Source organism: Trichosurus vulpecula, chromosome 6, assembly GCF_011100635.1.
Source record: "Trichosurus vulpecula isolate mTriVul1 chromosome 6, mTriVul1.pri, whole genome shotgun sequence".
Lineage (NCBI taxonomy): Eukaryota > Metazoa > Chordata > Mammalia > Diprotodontia > Phalangeridae > Trichosurus > Trichosurus vulpecula.
The window spans coordinates 160,000,475-160,018,468 of record NC_050578.1 but is presented as its reverse complement, the minus strand read 5'-3'; the positions used below and the strand labels follow the sequence as shown (position 1 = coordinate 160,018,468).

The 17,994-nt window shown below is 37.1% G+C and overlaps 1 protein-coding gene across 1 annotated transcript in view; it reads right to left on the bottom strand.

Annotated features, from left to right (window-relative positions):
• Window positions 1-876: 876 nt before the first annotated feature.
• Window positions 877-17,994, bottom strand: part of CORIN (corin, serine peptidase) — a 216,528-nt gene continuing 199,410 nt past the window's right edge. Inside the window, exons 17-22 of the mRNA XM_036764058.1 lie at window positions 17,440-17,556; window positions 13,666-13,715; window positions 13,156-13,330; window positions 8,870-9,141; window positions 6,972-7,105; window positions 877-2,707 (exon numbers count right to left, since the gene is read on the bottom strand). Coding sequence (XP_036619953.1) covers window positions 2,525-2,707; window positions 6,972-7,105; window positions 8,870-9,141; window positions 13,156-13,330; window positions 13,666-13,715; window positions 17,440-17,556 — 931 coding nt within the window. The 3' untranslated portion in view covers window positions 877-2,524. The remainder of the gene's footprint in view (window positions 2,708-6,971; window positions 7,106-8,869; window positions 9,142-13,155; window positions 13,331-13,665; window positions 13,716-17,439; window positions 17,557-17,994) is intronic.

Below are 17,994 nucleotides of genomic sequence, written 5' to 3'. Positions count from 1 at the left end.
AGGTCGATGGAAGGTAGCTATCAACACCAGCTTTGGACCTGTCGCAGGAGGTAACATATTAACAATATGTAAGCAGTCATGAAGAAGAAAAACTTCTTGGTTTACTGCTTTGGAGTTAAGGAAATCTCGGTGTTTCATCATCTCATATTGTAAGAATGAAGTCTTTCCTTTAATTTACTCATGTATTAATTGTCTTATCTATGTCAATTTCTTTGGATGACTTTTGCAACACTTTTTACACATTAACATTAATTATATTTTGATTTTAAAGCTTATGTTTAGTAGAAAGTGATGGTGACTTCACTGAATCAATAAACTCTAAATACATAATTGAAATTTCCAAATTGTTATCAACAGAAGAGTTCCTATGACATTTTCTTTGTTTACTGCAACATAAATCTATATGCCCTTTGAAAGAGCTAGCTCCTATAATATTTTAGAAATCAATTCCAGTTCTGGGTAAAAGGTTTTTTCTTTTGCTTGTGGAACTAAAAGTCATACAATTTTCAAAGCAAGAGAAGAACCTTTCTTTTCCATTAAAAAACAAAACAAAAAAAACTTCCTGAGTCTACAAGAAGCAGCTATCTGTGTAATTCAAAACATCCCAAAAGCCCCACTTATCATTCAAATTGTTACTGAATGGCTCTAAGGCTTCGTCCCACAAAAAAACACCATATAAAATTTACTCATATTTCATAGAAATCAGTTAATATGCTCTCTTCTACCACCTTAGAGAAAGGTAATTCTAGAGTAGAGAACCCACTGGGGATTAGAGATATAATTACCTCTCTGCCTGTAGGATTTCACCAAAAGACAAGAGGTTATAACTTTTATTTCTCTTATTTAGAATAAGTATATTATACACATTTTCGCTTAACAGGAATTGAAACAAAACTGGCCAGTGATTACATTTGCTATGAGTCACTGTAGCTGTGATAATACTAACAACACATATGCTCTTGCTTTAGTCATGAAACCATAGCTACTATCTTTGAAGAGAAATTTCACACTCTTGATTCTTGCAGACTGGCCAGTGTCGAGATTTGTCTTTTGAACTACAAATGTGTGTACACATAGAAAAATAGTATAAAAATACATTTATAAAATTACAAATATCATCTTTACTTGGAATGCTGAAGCAGTCAAGGTCACTGGTAGAAGGAAATCAGAGTGTTGCTGCTCAAGAGGCCTTTGGAATATTGCAGAGACCATCACATGATAAACCACCTCATGGCATTAACGAGATTCCTATTTTCAACTACTTCAATAAGATGAGAAAAAATTCTTTAGAAAGCCATAAATTGTCTCAAACCCATGATATAGATAAAGTGGCCTAGTGCTTGATAATATGAACTTTTTTCTTTGAATTTTCACTTTAATTAAAAAAGAAATTGCAGCATTAGCTACCCAATAGTGTTCCCAAAAGGATTCACTTTTACTGAATGAAAATGATTAAGCTTTCTTTCTTTTAGAATATTTCAAAACCATACCTTCTATTAGAATGGTATGAACAAGGAAGAGCCTGTAAATATTCAAAAAAGAACTTGGGAGAATTTTGGTTCCACTTGGGGGGAAAAATCTAATTACATAAAGCCATTGGATTTCTCAGGATGTTCTCCTTTGTTTGGCATTGGTCACTACATTATCATGATTACAAGTTAATCCAAAATAAAAATCCTCACTTTGCCTTTTGAGGCACTTTCCCAAACTGGAATCAGTCAAATGCCAAACAAACCCAAGCCATAGACAAGGTAAAGGGCTGTGGAGACTTCAGGACTGCGACTTGTAGGAGTAACTTGAAGTCAATGGGGGCTCATGCTAATGGAGGTAACAAATAAGGTCTACACTCATGGGCTACATTTTCATATTCCATTTCTATGTGAATGCTACTGAGGTTTTCCCTCCGTGACTGGTTTCAGCATAGACTATTAGAATCCTATACATTAAATCGCAGATGCAGTGATGACATCTAAATAATTTTAGCTCTCAGTAAACCAAAAGCAAGTCCCTCATATTAATGTGGAAATTTGCTACTTTTCTGCTGCAGAGCCAACTGGAGCTAGCAGAAAAGTTATTCTCCTGTGATATCAATGCTATCTTTTATGTTGATGCCAAAAAAAAAAACCAAACCCAAAACCAAAAAAACTTTACCTAACCTGTACCTTACCAAATGCATTCTTCATTTCCTTGTATCAATTGAGTTTTTATAGTTTTGTGGAAGAGACAAGTTTAGGCCAGGCCAAGTAGCAGGGTTGCTTTTGTACCTTTAGGGCCTCTCATTTGAAATGACACCACAGTATAGGAGGAAAAAAAAGGAGAGAAAGGAGGAAAGGAAAGGAAAGGCAGAAAAGAATAAAATTAGAGCAAATAAGAGCATGAGAACTAGCAGTATCTGCCTAAGATGGTGAAAGGTTACTCATCTGGGCCACACTGTCACATTGTCCTCCTGTAGAAAGTGCTTCCTTCAATGTCCTCCAAAACAAGGTCTTCACAGTTGAAGAGGCAGTCTTCTTTACTTTGGGAATCAGTTGAACAGAAAGGTATGGATATATATTTGCCGTTCAATCCACTCGACAAAATGTGAAACGTTACTATAAACACCTGGCCCCAACACTTTGGAAAAGCAGACTGATCCCCATGAAGTCAGGCCAAACAATGTCCACTGGCCTCCGGGATGCTCACAAACAAGAGGCCCACCACTGTCGCCCTGTAAGAGTAAAGAATAATAGATGATAATCACTGTTGTTTCCAGCACTATGAAATTTAACATGGTAAGGTCTGCTTTGACCAATTTGCTTGAAGACTCTACAAAGCTGCAGCTGTTTTCACTGTATTTGTATGGCTTGAGGTCCCTTGTTTATTTGCAATTTTCAAATAAATTAGGATGATTTTACAAGCACTTTTAATGGAAGAAGAGGAAGAGGAAGAATAAGATTCTCCCCTTCTCCTACAAGGAGGGAATTTTCTTGGCTTCTTTTCCACATATTCAGCAAATAATATGTTAAGTGGAAGACAAAAAGGTTAGAACAATTCTAAGGCACTACAAATGATATGAATACATATGGGTTCATCATAGATTTAGAGCTAGAAAGAACCTAAGAGGCCCCAAATTCCAACCTCTCGTTTTACAGATGAGACACTGAGTCCAGAGAAGTTAAGTGATTTGCTCAAGATCGCCCAGGTAAGTAGCAAAGCCAGGATTCAAGTCCAGGTCCTCAAATTCCAAATCTAGTGCTCTTCCCATCACACCATAGCTTCCTCATGTAAAGAGCTAAAGTTGTTCAAAACTGTATCACTATCAAATAGAGAAAGCTTGATTAATGTCAAACTATTGAACTAGAGACTAGAATAAGGATTTAGAAAAATCTGTCTTTGAAGATAGAAGAGCAAAGGGTAGACCTGTAGCTATTCTCCTAGAACAAGCCACCTCAGCCTAGAACAATTCTAGAACAATTACCATGGGGCCAATTCCCCAGGAAGGAAGAAATTACATTTCCAAAACCTTAGTGTTTGCATAGACTTTCATAAAATAAGCACAAAAAGTATTGGGAGGGTAGTGGGGTGACAGAAGGGAGGGCTGAATGGGGAACAGGGCAATCAGAATATATGCCATCTTGGAGTGGGCAGAAGGGTAGAAATGGGGAGGAAATTCATAATTCAAACTCTTGTGAAAATCAATGCTGAAAACTAAATATATTAAATAAATTAAATAAATAAATAAATAAAAGTATTGGACCAACATGATGTTTGTATCTCCCCATATGCCCATTTTATTTTTCTGCTTATGCATGTAAGAGAATTTTACCCTGAAAAAGAATGCTTTAAATGTAGTCATATGAAATTCCTTGCTACTGTCCATTGGGCTCTCTAAATCAGGTTATTGTGACAAGAAATAACAAAAATGCTCAGAAAAAATATAGGTATAAATACAAATATGTTCATATATTACCACATATATTTTTTAAAGAGGAAGATGACATCTTCCACAAAAAGTTCTATTCAGATTCCTCATTGTCTCTAGGAGGTGATGCATAGTACCATTATCCACAATATACACAAAATTTATACAAATATATAATATCCAGAGCCAATAGACAAGAACAAAGGAAATGAATAATTTACAAAATAAGAAATGCAAGATGTCAACAATTATATGTAAAAATTTCCACATCACTAATAAAAGAAACTGATATTAAAACAATCCTTTATTTCACTTCATATCCAACTTTACCATATCTTTAGTAAAGATGATTTGGGGATTTTTTTTTGCTCTGGTCCTATGATTTCATTGGTGTAGAGAGATCTGATAGAAACAACCTTTATCAATGCAGGTTAGCAACTGTGCTGCAACTTATCATCTTAAAAAATCCCCAGGATAAATGTTAAGTGACTTGGGGGTGAAAACTGTGATTTAATCAGCATGTGTCTAAGATGGAACTTGAATTCAGGTCTTCTTGATTCTGAGGCTAACTCTATTCACTACATCTTTCTGCCTCTAGCAAAGATTAAAAAAAAGAAATAGCCAGTATTATAGGGTCTATGGGAAGTCATACTTGTGGCAGGTGCTGTGAATTGACCCAGTCATTCTGGAAAAGAAGTGGGGCTTACGTAAGAAACATCAATAAACTGTTCACATAAGTATGATAAATCATCTTTGTTTGGGCTGGCCTATAACAATTCTACTATCTCGAGACATGGAATAAATGATGGCAGATACAGTGATTCCTATACAGTGATTTTAAGAACATTATTTAATTTAATTACTGGCAAATGAAACAAAGATATAATTCTTCACAGTACCACCCTACCTTCTGGGGAAAGGTGCAACAGTGATTCTTCTGCCTAAGGCTGACATAATTTTAATGGTACTGAGAAAACTGCTTTGCCCTAACTGAATGATAAAGGATAATTGAGTAAGGGGGAAAATTGAAGACAATTCTATTAGGCAACTTAATTAACCAATGAGCTTTGGTAACAGGAAAAAACAATTTTTTTTTCCACATAAAGGATCTTCTTTGTAACAGAAAAACAAAATGAAATACAAACAGTTTTAAAGTAATAGGCAACTTTGAAGATGGTCATTAGTCATTTTTTATGAGATTACATCAGATAACAATAAATAACCATATTCAGCCTGGTTCAGAAATCCAGCCAAGAAGAAATTTGCACAATTAATGACATTGCCTTTTGGGTTCCTTTTTCTCCCTCCTCTTTGAATTCTAATTATGAATGGGACCCTTCATTGAGGATTAAAGGCTCTTGTTCAAAGGTGAGACTGGTAAAACATAGTCTGCACATCAAAGATTCCTTAGTGCAACCCATTTGCTCCATTTGGGTGAGTTTATCCACTAATAGCAGGTACCATAGAATGGGAAGAAGTACATCGATGATTGCTTTTCACCTGACATAATTATAATTAGACCTCATCTCATGCCAATTTTGCATCTGGGGATTTGTTTGACTAAGGCAAGAACCAAAACGCTACTAAAGAATCAAGGAAAACTGACTTGTCTCTACTAAAGTCAATGCAGGAAGGGAAAGGAGGGAAGTGGAAGGATGGGATAGGAAGAGTAGAGGTCCCTTCATTGTAAAATGTCCATACACAGAATCGCAGGCTTCAGAGCTCTAAAGAACCATAGGTTTCATCTAGTTCAAGCCCTCCCTGCTGCCATTTCATAAATGAGGAAAGAAGAAAGTGGTAGAGGGAGAATGTGATGAGATACCACTTGAGCTTAAAAAAAATTCTTTTTTTTTTTAACAAGGTTGAAGCCTCAATAAGAGTCTAAAGGGGGCACAATGGCCAAAAAAACCCCAAAACAAAAATAAAAAACCCTAATGTGATCTTAGGATATGGTAAGAAGAATAATGTCTAGAATGTAGGCAATGATAGCCACATTTTATGCCACCCAGCAAGGCTACGTCCGGAGTACCAAGTTCAGTTCTAAGCACTATATTTTAGGAAGGACATTGACCAGCCAGACGACTTGAAAAAGGGAGACAACTAGGATGTTTAAGGGCCTCCCAAACAGCGGGGCACTACATCAATTAATCAATAATCATTTATTAAGCACCTATTATGACCAGGCACATGGTAGGGATAGAAAATAGAAACTGAGCCTCACAAATGAGGAAACTCTATCAATGATGGTTGGTGTTTGCTCACAACTTTATAGTCTTAGAGTTGCCTGGAGCAACGAGAAGTTAGGTGATTTGCCCAGCGTTACATAGCCAGCATATGTCAGAGTCATTACTTGAACCCAGGTCTTCCTTGGTTCAAGGTTGGCTCTCTTTCCATTCCTCCATAGTGCCTCTCATCTCTAAGTGCTAGAGATACAAAGAGAGAAATGAAAATGACCATGGTGTCATCCATGATTCATGAAATCCACTGTGTAATGCATTTCATGCCAAATGCATGAATGTGTATTGAGAGACGTACAGGATTTATACAATTTAGAGCTAGAAGGGGACCATATACTCAAAAGGTCCAGAGGTAGAAAGGACCTTTGGGATCATGCAGTCCAGCCCCAACACAACAGATGAAGACTCTGAGACCCAGAGAGGTTAAGTGACTTTCCAAACATGACATAGATAATAAGTAGCAGATGAGCCCCTTCATTTAAAAGGTAATGAAACTGAAACTAAGACAGGTTAAATGATTCCCCCCTCCCCAAATGTGACAAGTATAATATTAGCCTGGGTGGAAGGAAAGCTAAAATTACAAACAATTATATATTCTGCATCCAAGTAGCTTCAAAAATATAAGTGTAAAATAATAATAGTGAATATATTGAATATTAATGAATATATATATTCATTAATACACATTAATGAATACACACACACATATATATGTATGTGTGTGTGTATATATATATATATACATATATATATACATGTAATGTATATATATGCACTATCATTATTTTTTCCTAAATGGATACATTTGGTAGGTAAGTAAAGGAACTACTCACCATACAGGAGTCCACAGTGCCAGACTCATAACCTGCACATATCATTCTGGTAGTAATAGTTTTCATATCAAAGTAGGATTGGCACTGTTCCAGAGAAATGATACGGACTTCTCCCTCTTGAAGTTTAAACGGCACTAAAAATTTTGTAAGAAATGGCAAAATTACACATAAGATAAAGGCCTGTGGAGTTTAAAATTGAAAAGTTTGGGTTTTTTTTCCAAAATAGAAAAAAGCTATTAGCCCTTATTAAAACATTTTAATTATATTTACATTTGTTTTCTAGAATCAAAGGAATTTTGAAGTTGGGAGGAACTGGAGAAGTCATTTGTCCATCTTCATTATGCAGATAAAGAGATTCAAAGAGGGGAAGACACTTGCCTAAGGTAGCAAAGATGGTGCTGAATCAGGCCTCTTGCCTCCTATTCTAGGGCTCTTCCCACTACACTGCATTACTTTGCTTGCATTATGGTAGCAGCACCTTGGGTCTTAACCCAGGCCTTGGAAGTGCCAGTGAAATCATGAATTTTGGAACTGGAAGAGACCTTTCAAAATCCTTTAATCTAACTCCATCATCCCACTGATGAGAAAATCAAGACCCAAAGACAGCTAACTTATTCAATCACACATTCACACAGTTGGTCTTGCTTTTCTAGAGTAATAGTATGTATGTTTAGAATAATGAAGTCAGGCATAACCCCATGCAAGTTGGAAATTGTATCTGTCTCATGGTATACTGGATCCAACGCTCTTACATTAAGGGGCTCTGAAAAACTCATGAAGAATGTCTCATAATTTTTGTCCTGGGAAACAAGACAGAAAAGGTGGTGGGGACTCCAACGTAATTTCTTGAGAACAGTGAGTAACACCACTGTGTTAAGTATATGTGAAAGTTTTCTTTAAATAGTTATGGATTACTTGAAGCAGAAGGTATGAATCTCAATGTGTGAACAGTTCTATAAAGTTTCTTCCACAGTTTCCTTTTCAGAGACTAATAATAAATCAGAGTTGCCAAGCCTCCTTATTAGACTTAGGGACAGAAAATATGATTGTAAAATGCTTTAAGGGTTGTAAGCAGAATGGTATGTTCAATGTTGTCTCCCATGTTTGATGGAGAAATTTTAGGTGAAATACCATCCAGGGTAATGTGGAGAGTGCTCTGATCTCATGTTATCATAGCACATTTTTTGTTGATTGCACCTATTATTCTATTTTAACCTTTCAAGTAGACCAAACAGAATAAGAGAATTAATACCCCTTAGAATGGGGAGGTAGAGCTAATTCATTATTACTTAAACATTTGTACTATCCCAGGGGTTAAACCCTTCTAATTAAAGAGAATAAACCATTGTTCTTTTTTACATTAGTAGAACTGTGATTGTTTTAGGGGTTGTAAAAACCACTAGGCTTTACTACAATTTACGCACACTAGTCTAATGAAACATGGATAAACAATAACTGCGTATAGGCCAGAATCCTGGTGGTTCAAAGATTCCACTGTTGGCCTAATTCTGCATTGCCTGGACATTCTGCAACCATCCCAGTCTTACTGAGCCTCCACCTTTTGGCCATTGACTGTCTTCATCCCGGACTTATGCTATATTTAGTTGGTATGTAGGATATGTCAAATATATGAATGCACCTGCAACTCTTAGATACAGATTGTCTTGGCATAGAAAATGCAATCATTTGCTCATTACACACTGATCCTAGACAAATATTTTAAACATTGTTAACTTGAATGACAGGGAAAGTCTACAGTCTCACAAACATTCTACATGGCAATGCATCCTTTCCTTAAAAAAATCAAGCAAATGGATAAACTATCACAGCGATATGACATCACAGCTAATTAGCACTTATCAAAGGCATCATTAGATTCCTCTAAGAGTCTGACTTACTTTTGTTGCCCATGTGTCCCCAGCCTGTGATGTAGCAGTAAGTATCAGGCTCTACCACCTGTTGTGATCTGGGCAAGCAGACCGGACGGACATAACTGGTCTCAACGATATCTTCATTTAGCTCCACAATGCTGATATCATAGTCAACCACGGCTCTGTTGTATCGAGGATGTAAGATAATAGTCTTCACTAGACGTGTCTGCATAAAGATCGATGGGTGATCCAGATTGTTTATACCAAGTACCACTTTCCACACAGCAGCATTTTCTCTCCTTGAACAGCATAGTAAAAGGCATTAATATTTGAACTTGGATTACCTTTTTAAATACAGATGAAAATTTTCAGATTGTAAATGTGGGGTGAGTTTGTTGGCTTCACTGTATGAAATTCTATTTAAGTGTTTTAAGGCTTATAAATTATTTTACATACATTTTGTTTTTGATGGTCACAACAAGCCTTTCTGGTAGATACTACAGGAATTCTTAGGGCTATTTCAGGAAACTGAAGCTTGGGAAGGTTAAATAGTTCATTTATAGTCATATGGCTTGTAAGTACTAGAGGAAGGACTTGAATCCAAGGCATTGCTTGAATTCAAATTCACTCCTCTTTCTACTAATCCATTGCTCTTTACACTATATTATATTGCTTTTGAATTATTAATTTGTTATTATTTATCTAATTTTCTTAGATGGAAATTTATAATGGTCCATCAGTTCAGGAATGGTTAAAAATATATGGTATACAAATGTAATAGAATACTATTGTATTGTAATGAATGAAGAAAGAAAGTTTCAGAGAAACCTGGAAAGGCTTTATATGAACTGGTAAAAAGTGAAATAAGCAGAACTGGGAGAACAATCTATAGAATAAAAACAGCATTGTAAAGACAAATGATTTTTAAAAACTAAGGAACTTTTAACAATGCAATGACCAACCACAATTCCAGAAGACCAAGGATAAAGCTAGCTATCCACCTCCTCACACAGAGAGAATAGATAACAGTGTGAATAAAGTCTATATTTTTTAGGCATAGCCAATGCTGGAATCTGTTTTACTTGATTATGCATATTTGCTACTAGGGTTTTCTTTTTCTTTTTTTTTTTCTTGGGTGGGGGAAGAGGAAGGGAAATTGATTTCTGTTCATTGAAAAAAATTATATTAAAAAACAAAGTTTTAAAAATTTTTTTAAACTTTTTTAAACTCTTTAAAAATTTTTTAAAACTTTTTTAAAGATTATTTACACTAGAAAACATTTGGATAATGGATTGAATGACTAATAAACAAATTCCTACAATGTGCAGAAAGCAAAGGAGGCAACATTCTGAATAACAAAGCATGTTAAAGGCTAAGTTCTCAAAGTGAGAAAGGTAGGAGTGACTGATAAAGTAGGAAAAGGAGGAGACTGAAGGAGGCTCAAAGAAGAATGAAAAAGATGAAATAAAAGAAAAGGAAACCTAAAGGACTTTTCCTGCAAGGAATGGTGAGTGCCTTGAGGAAAAGGTAAAATACTTAGAGAATCCTAATAAAAATGTGTCGAAAGCATCAACCTTGGTTTTTCCTATTTTAACAAAAACTAACTGGAGCCATGCAGTAACAGTGACAATGAAGGAGGTGAGTACTGGGTGATATCTAAAGGATCCTCCTTTCAATTCATTGGAAGAAGCTCATGACCTGGGAAATTAACACATGTACTTCAACTTACATGAATTTCATTCCTGCTCATTCAAGTTGTTTACATTTTGACCTATCTAGTTACTTCAGTGATAAACATTTCATAGCATTTAACATTATGAAAAGAAAGAAAAGAAAGAAGAGGGGAAAAGGAAGGAAAGAAATATATCAATTCCCATTTTAATGACTAGAAATCAATTTGGAACAGGCAAGTTACTTATTTTAAGGTAATAAATCACATACCAACAAAATTTCTCAATGTAATGGAGTCATGTCTAATAGCATCTTACTATTTACAACTGACTCCCACAAAAAGGAGAAAAGCTCTATTTCATTATGAACCAGCAAAAGCAAGTTGTAATATTTCACTCTTGGATACCCAGAATCATTAAGAAGTTCTTTTTAATTAGAAGATAAAATCTGTACCCATTCCTTGGTTCCAGTTCTCAACACAATCCTGTTTCCACATAACCTCTTTTCATGTATTTCAAATAATATGCTGCCCAATAAGCCTTTTCACTTAAGATCAAACACCTCAAGTTATCTTCAGTATTCCTCATATGACATGATTGTTTTTAGCCCTTTACAGTTTACCCTTTTACAACTATCCTTTTACAATTTGTTTTTAGCCCTTTAAATTTATTTTCAGTTCCAAATTCTCTTCCTCCTTCTGCTCCCTCCCCCACCTATTGAGAAGGTAAGGAGGGAAAATGCTTATTACACAAATGGATATTATGAGATGATTTTTAGACCCTTTGCCTGGTTGTCCTCCTCTGAATAGTTAATGAACATAATTCATAAAATGTCAAAGTCTAGAACTAGGCACAACAGTCCCCAATGCAGTCTAACCAGAGCAGAGCAAACCAAGACAACAAGGTGCTTCAATCTGAATACTAGACTTCTGTTAATGTAGACTGAGACTGTATTGCTTTTTTGGAAGTTGCATAACACTTTGGGCTCATATGGCATCTGTAGTCAATTAAAACTCTTAGGCCTTTTCCACATGATCTGCTAAGCCTGCACATATTCATTTTGTATTTATGCAGCTGATTTTTTTCAAGCTCAATTCAGAGCTTTATATTTGTAGTTGTTAAATTTTGTCTTCTTGGTTTCATTTCAATGATCCAACATGTCAAGATCTTTTTGAATCTTGAGTTGGTCATGTATGTAACATAGTTTTCTGTTATCTGAAAATTTGATAAGTATCCCTCCTCCTATGTCTCCATTCAAATCATAGCCTTAAATTACAGACGGACTTGATACAATAGCACAAATGTATGCTTCTTTTATCTTTTTTAATTCTTGATTTGGGTTTTTAACAATACCCACCTGCAAAAGAGAACAATCAACATTATGTCTTTACCCAAGCATAATTGGAGGAAATGGGTCTAAAAGACTCTTCTGTCTTCTCAGTTCTCACTCTGGCAAATGAATCTAACTAATTAAGACAATGGAAATCTCTAGCAGTACAGTAACATTTGGGGTGTCTGAATGCTTACCGAGTCACTGGAGTAGCTATAAAGAATGAATATGTGTAATACATATTTCACAGTGGTCAATCACATTAAGCAATTTCTAAGAAACTTATGAGTGCTTTCTTAAACTATGTTCCCAATGCCTTACAGATGGCCAGATACTTTTCTTGATAGATCCCTTTAAGTTCACACTACACAACACCACATCCTTTCCTTAAGCATAAGTACATACTACTCAGCTGTCATGCTTTGCTTACATTTCACCCAGATCCTTCACCAAAATATACATTTGGACACCAAATGTAAACATGAAAAGATGACCACCAATGAACAGCTGGATGAATTTTTAAAACTTTGATAATCTTTCTGGGGAATTTATAACTGTAGTCTTGTTAACCTTATCTTCCTATTATTGAAGGGTTTTACATCAGAAATGGAAAATACTTCTAAGTAGATCTGGTCTATTGCTAATCACATGCATCACCATGTGCTTTCTAAGCATTTGATGCAAACTAGCATTAAATGTCCCTATCAATGAGTGATATTTCTCCCATCATACCTTGTACATACAGGTACTTAGTGCTTCAATACTTCAAGGATCTGTGATTTTGTCAATAAAAGTGATCTCTCTTGTGACAAGGATTGAAAAATGCCCCTATAACTTAATTATTATGGCAAAATAATTCATGGAGTCATTCTGTTCTCCCTATCACACTGTGCTTGCAATTCTGCTCCCCAGCCAAGATTATCAAGCTTGGAATCCTATTTCACTATGCTATTCTCTTAAAGTTCTATGAACTTGACCAACTAATAAGCCTAGGAAAAGGCTAAATTTGGATAAATTCCTTCCCAAGAACTAATCCACTAAATAGCATCCTTTTTCATTTTGAACACATTAACCTTAATGCTAATATGCCAATAATTATGAATAGTCTGTGCAATTTTATGATTTACAGCATAAGACTATCACCACCAATAGACGCTGACCACAAGGGAGAGGATCATCCATTCCTTTTCTATTTCCACAGACTGATAACATGCATCATATACAATGACATGAAAAAAAAATGGATTCTGGTTACAAGTGTATATAAGACAAAACAGGCTCATATGTAGCTAAACAAAAAATGTACAACTCACCCCTCAAAGCAGTGAGCAACAGTCAGAAGCCACTTTTTGGCAATCAGAACACAACCACAAATGTGTCCACTTGGTTCACTCTGCAAGGAGCACTGCCATGGCCACCTTCCAGGTCTACTTGTCCTGCCACCCAAAATCCTCTTGTACATACGAGCTGCAGGGCGACGGCCACAGTCTGCCAAAGAACATAGACCACAGGTTATCTATCCATTGACAGACATCCAGATGTTGGGCTGTCATGCATATGCATCCTCAGTTAAGATATTTTCCGTTGGGGCAGCTAGGTGGCGCAGTAAGTAGAACGCAGGCCCTGAAGTCAGGAGAACCTGAGTTCAAATCCAGCCTCAAACACTTGACACGCTTACTAGCTGTGGGACCTTGGGCAAGTCACTTAACCCCAATTGCCCTGCCTTCCCCCCCCCCTTAAAAAACTGATAGTTTTCATTTTTGTCCTGAGCAAATCAATGAAATTAAATTCATGCCATGTGATTACATCACTACTCTTCTCACCTTGTTCAGAGCACAAGAGAGAAATCCGACTTCCACTGTGACAAGGGTGCCTATATTTAGAGAAATGAAACAGTATACATATTAGCTCACATCTTTGCCAATCACCAGAAATGCTACACTGATGAATTAGTAAAAGGTCAAGGATCTTGTCAGCATCAATGATTTTGGAAATTTGAAATCCCTCCACAATTTGATTGTTTTGGCCAAGAATATTCGTAATGTCATCATTCAAGTCTATGTTCCCAGTATAATGAATCTACATATCATTACTCTCTACTTCTATGAGAGCTAGCTTCTCCTGAAAGTTAGCTACTCCCCAACAGGTTCTATTGAGGAATGTGTAGGGAAATAATTGAATGAATAAAAAAATTCATTTACTAAGTGCTTATTCTTAAGTCTACATAAAAGTGAGACAGTCCCTGCCCCCAAGGAGCTTCCATTCTAATAGGGGAAGACATATATAGGGCAGTCACAGAATCACGGGTCATGGATTGTGAGAGTTGGAAAGGACCTCTGTGGTCATAGAATCCAACTCATACACAAAAGCAATTCCTATCATAGCGTATCTAACAAGCCATTGATTGCCTGACTCTGCTCAAAGAACTCCAAGGAAAAGGAAGGTGCCACCTCCTGAGGCAGCCCATTCTTCTTCTGAACAACTCTAAATCTGCATCTTTGCATTGTTGTTTCTGTCAATGTTGGTTCTTCTGTTGGCTGGTTCTATTTGTAGCCAAAGGGAAGCCTAATCTTTCCTCCACATAACAGCACATTGGATATTTGAAAACAACTATTATGTTCCTTCTGAGTCTTCTCCAGTCTAAAAGTGCCCAGTTTCTTCAAGCAATCTTTAAATGTCATGTCCTCAAGGCCCTTCGTATTCTGATGGCACTCCTCTGGACACTCTCTGGCTTATTCATAGCGTTCTTAAACTGTGGTGTCCAATCCTGAAGGCAACACTCTAGAGGAGGTCATTCTGCTCTCTACGGCATAGAGAACAAACCTAATCCCTCCACAAATGACAGCCTTTCCAAGGCTTGAGGGTAGTTTTATGTTCTTTTTCACATCCAGGATCTATATTTTCAGATTGGAGAGCTCCCAAACCATGCACATACTGCAACCTATCTATAAACCTAGCAGACAAATCTTAGTTACCTAAGCTTCAGAAGTTAATTTGGCTTGCCCATATGATCACTGTTAATAAGCATCAGAAACAATATTTTACATTTAACCCCAATTGCCTCAAAAAAGAAAGAAAGAAGGAAGGAAGGAGAAAAAGAAAAAAAGAAAAGAAGGGAGGAAGAAAGGGAGAAAGAGAGGAAGAGACGAAGGAAGGAAGGAAGGAAGAAAGACAGAGAAAGAAAGAGTATTTTAACTCAGTGATGCAGTTGATAGAGCACAGGACCTAGATTCAGGAAGACCAGAGTTGAAATTCCACCTCAGATGCTGACTAGTGTGACCCTGGGCAAGTTACTTAACCTGTTTGCCTCAGTTTCTTCATCTATAAAGGAGGATAATAATAACACATACTTCGCTGTGTTGCTGTGAGATGAAAATGAAATCCTTGTATAGCACTTTGTGAACCTAAAAGCATGATACAAATGCTAACCATTTCTATTATCATAACTGTTATTGTCCCAGCTCTAACCTGACCCTAACAGCATACCACTCTACCCCCTACCACAAACTGCCTCAAAAGTTGTGAAGGGAGATCTTGCCACATCTGTCCCCTCTTTGATTACCAGGGTTGATTCATTTGATCTGGCTGCCCAGAAAAGTATCCCATTCACTTCTCACCACTCTCTAGGCATCCCTCCCAAAGCTGCAGACTCAGTTGAAGAGACAAGAAGTTCGAGTATACTGTAAATGAAAAAAAAAAAACCTCAAAACTAAAAATGGCTAAAAATCTCATCTCTCTTTTTTCTGTATTTTTTTAAATTTTTTTAATTTTTTTTTTTTTGCTTTTTGGCAGGGCAATTGGGGTTAAGTGACTTGCCCAAGGTCACACAGCTAGTACATGTGTCAAGTGTCTGAGGCCGGATTTGAATCCAGGTCCTCCTGACTCCAGGGCCGGTGCTCCACTGACTGCGCCACCTAGCTGCCCCTTTTCTGTATTTTTTAAGGTAAAGAAGGTCATACTTTTAAGAATGGTGACACTTTTTCATGTGAAAAATTTTAAGAAATGCTCATAGAATCATAAGTCTAGAGCTGTTAACTGTCAATAGTTATTTTTTGGACCTTTTACTTTTGTCTCAAGAAATTCACCCTGACTCCAGGCTCTCAGTTCTTTTCCCAAGGGTCCACTGCTACAGTCACATCCCTAAGACAAGATGAGGAAAGTCAGAGTCAATGGATTTGGCCGTATTTGGCACCTGGTAACCAGGGCTACATTCACCTTAAGCAGAGTAGATGTCGGAGCCATCTATGACCCCCTTCATCCACCTCAAGTACATAATTTATATGTTTCAATATAATTCCACCTATGGCAAATTCAGTGGCACTATGAAGGCTGGCTGATAATAGAAAGCTGGTGATCAATGGAAAAGTCATTATTATCTTCCAATAGCGTGATCCCACCAACACTAATGGGGAGATTCTGGGGCTGAACATGTTGTAGAATCCACTGGTATCTTTGCTATCATCCAAAAGGCCAAGGCTCACTTGAAGGGTATACCTAAACACGTCATTATCTCTGCCCCTTCTGCTAATGCCCTTATGTTTGTGAGGGGAGTAAATCATGAGAAATAAAATAATTCCCTTAAGATTGTCATTAATGCCTCGTGCATTATCAACTGTTGCTCCCTCCCCCACTCTCACCCCTGGCCAAAGTCAACTTTGGCACCATGGAAGGACTCATAAACACAGTCCATGCCAAAATGGTAGATAGCCCTTCTGGCAAGTTGTGGTGCAATAGCTGGGGTACTACCCAAAACATCATCCCTGCTTCTACTGGTGGCTGCTATGGCTGGAGGCAAGCTCATACCTGAGCTGAATGAGAAGCTCATAGGCATGGCCTTCCATGTGCCTGCTCCCAATATAGCTCCCAATATAGCTATTGACCTGCCCCCTGGAAAAACCTGCCAAATATGAAGATATCAACAAAGCAAGCATCAGAAGGACTCTTGAAGGGCATCTTGGGCTACAAAGAGGACCTGGTTGTATCCTACGATTTTAACAGCAACATCCAATCTTGTACCTTTGCTGCTGGTGTTGGTGTTGCCCTCAAAGACCATTTTGTCAAGTTCATTTCCTGGTATGAAAATAAGTAGCTATAGCAAACCTGTAAGAGATCTCATGGTCTATATGGCTTCTAAGGAGGTCATGGATCTTTGTCCCAGCTAAAAGGGGAGTTCCACCACTGTGGAGCCCCTAGCCCTAACCTATTTCCCTATGCAGGGGATCTCATGCACTATTCACAGTCCTTGCCCTAAAGCACCCCTGTGGTAAGAGGGAGAAGCATAGAGTCCCTTGTCGTGTATCATTATTCTCAGTAAAGTCACCATATTCAGAGGAAGGAAGAAAGCAGGAAGGAAGGAAGGAAAGAAACACAGTCATGTATCACAACAGTATGTAACAGCATCAAAGGAGATAAAATCATATCTTCATGACTGGAAAGTGAAAAAAGAATGATGTTGAAATTTAAGAGTCACTTAGTATTCATGTTAGGAAAGTTCTTGATTAAGAGGCCATTTCGATATCATCGAGGCTCACAGGCTGGCTCGCACATTTGCAAACCCTGCTTCCTTAACTCATGTACCCCCTTTAGTCATCACTTACCCTGTCACTAGCAGTTCATGGAGAGTGCTTGTATTTTTCTGCTGCCAGTCTGATCGAAGAGTCAGCCACTTCCAAGGATGCCTCTGTTCTTGTTTAATTTCTGTCACTGATAGCTCTCTAAGGAAGGAAAAGTACTGTATAAATATTCAAGGTACGATTAATTTTTATTCAATAAACATCCATTATTAATAAAGGAAAAGATTCTAAGACACTACTTAACACTCATTCTATCCACCCAAAAAGAGACCATTAAACTATAAATCAATACTACAGGGGAGATTTGGTTTTTTGGCATCAGCTCAGGATTGTTAGCATTTCATCATTCTTACCAGGAAAGACTTAGAACTATGGGAGAATGGTGAAAAAGGGAAATTTCCAAAATGCTCTGGAGGCCCAAAAGATTGAGATTTTCACAGATGTTTTATACATTCCACATTCTGACCACATTCTTTTTAACTTTTTGGGAAGTTTTTAAGTTAAAAGTCTTAGCACCTGAGGAACCAATCCATTTAGTGCGGGGAACAAGTACCAAATTACATGTGGTTGCTTTTTTAT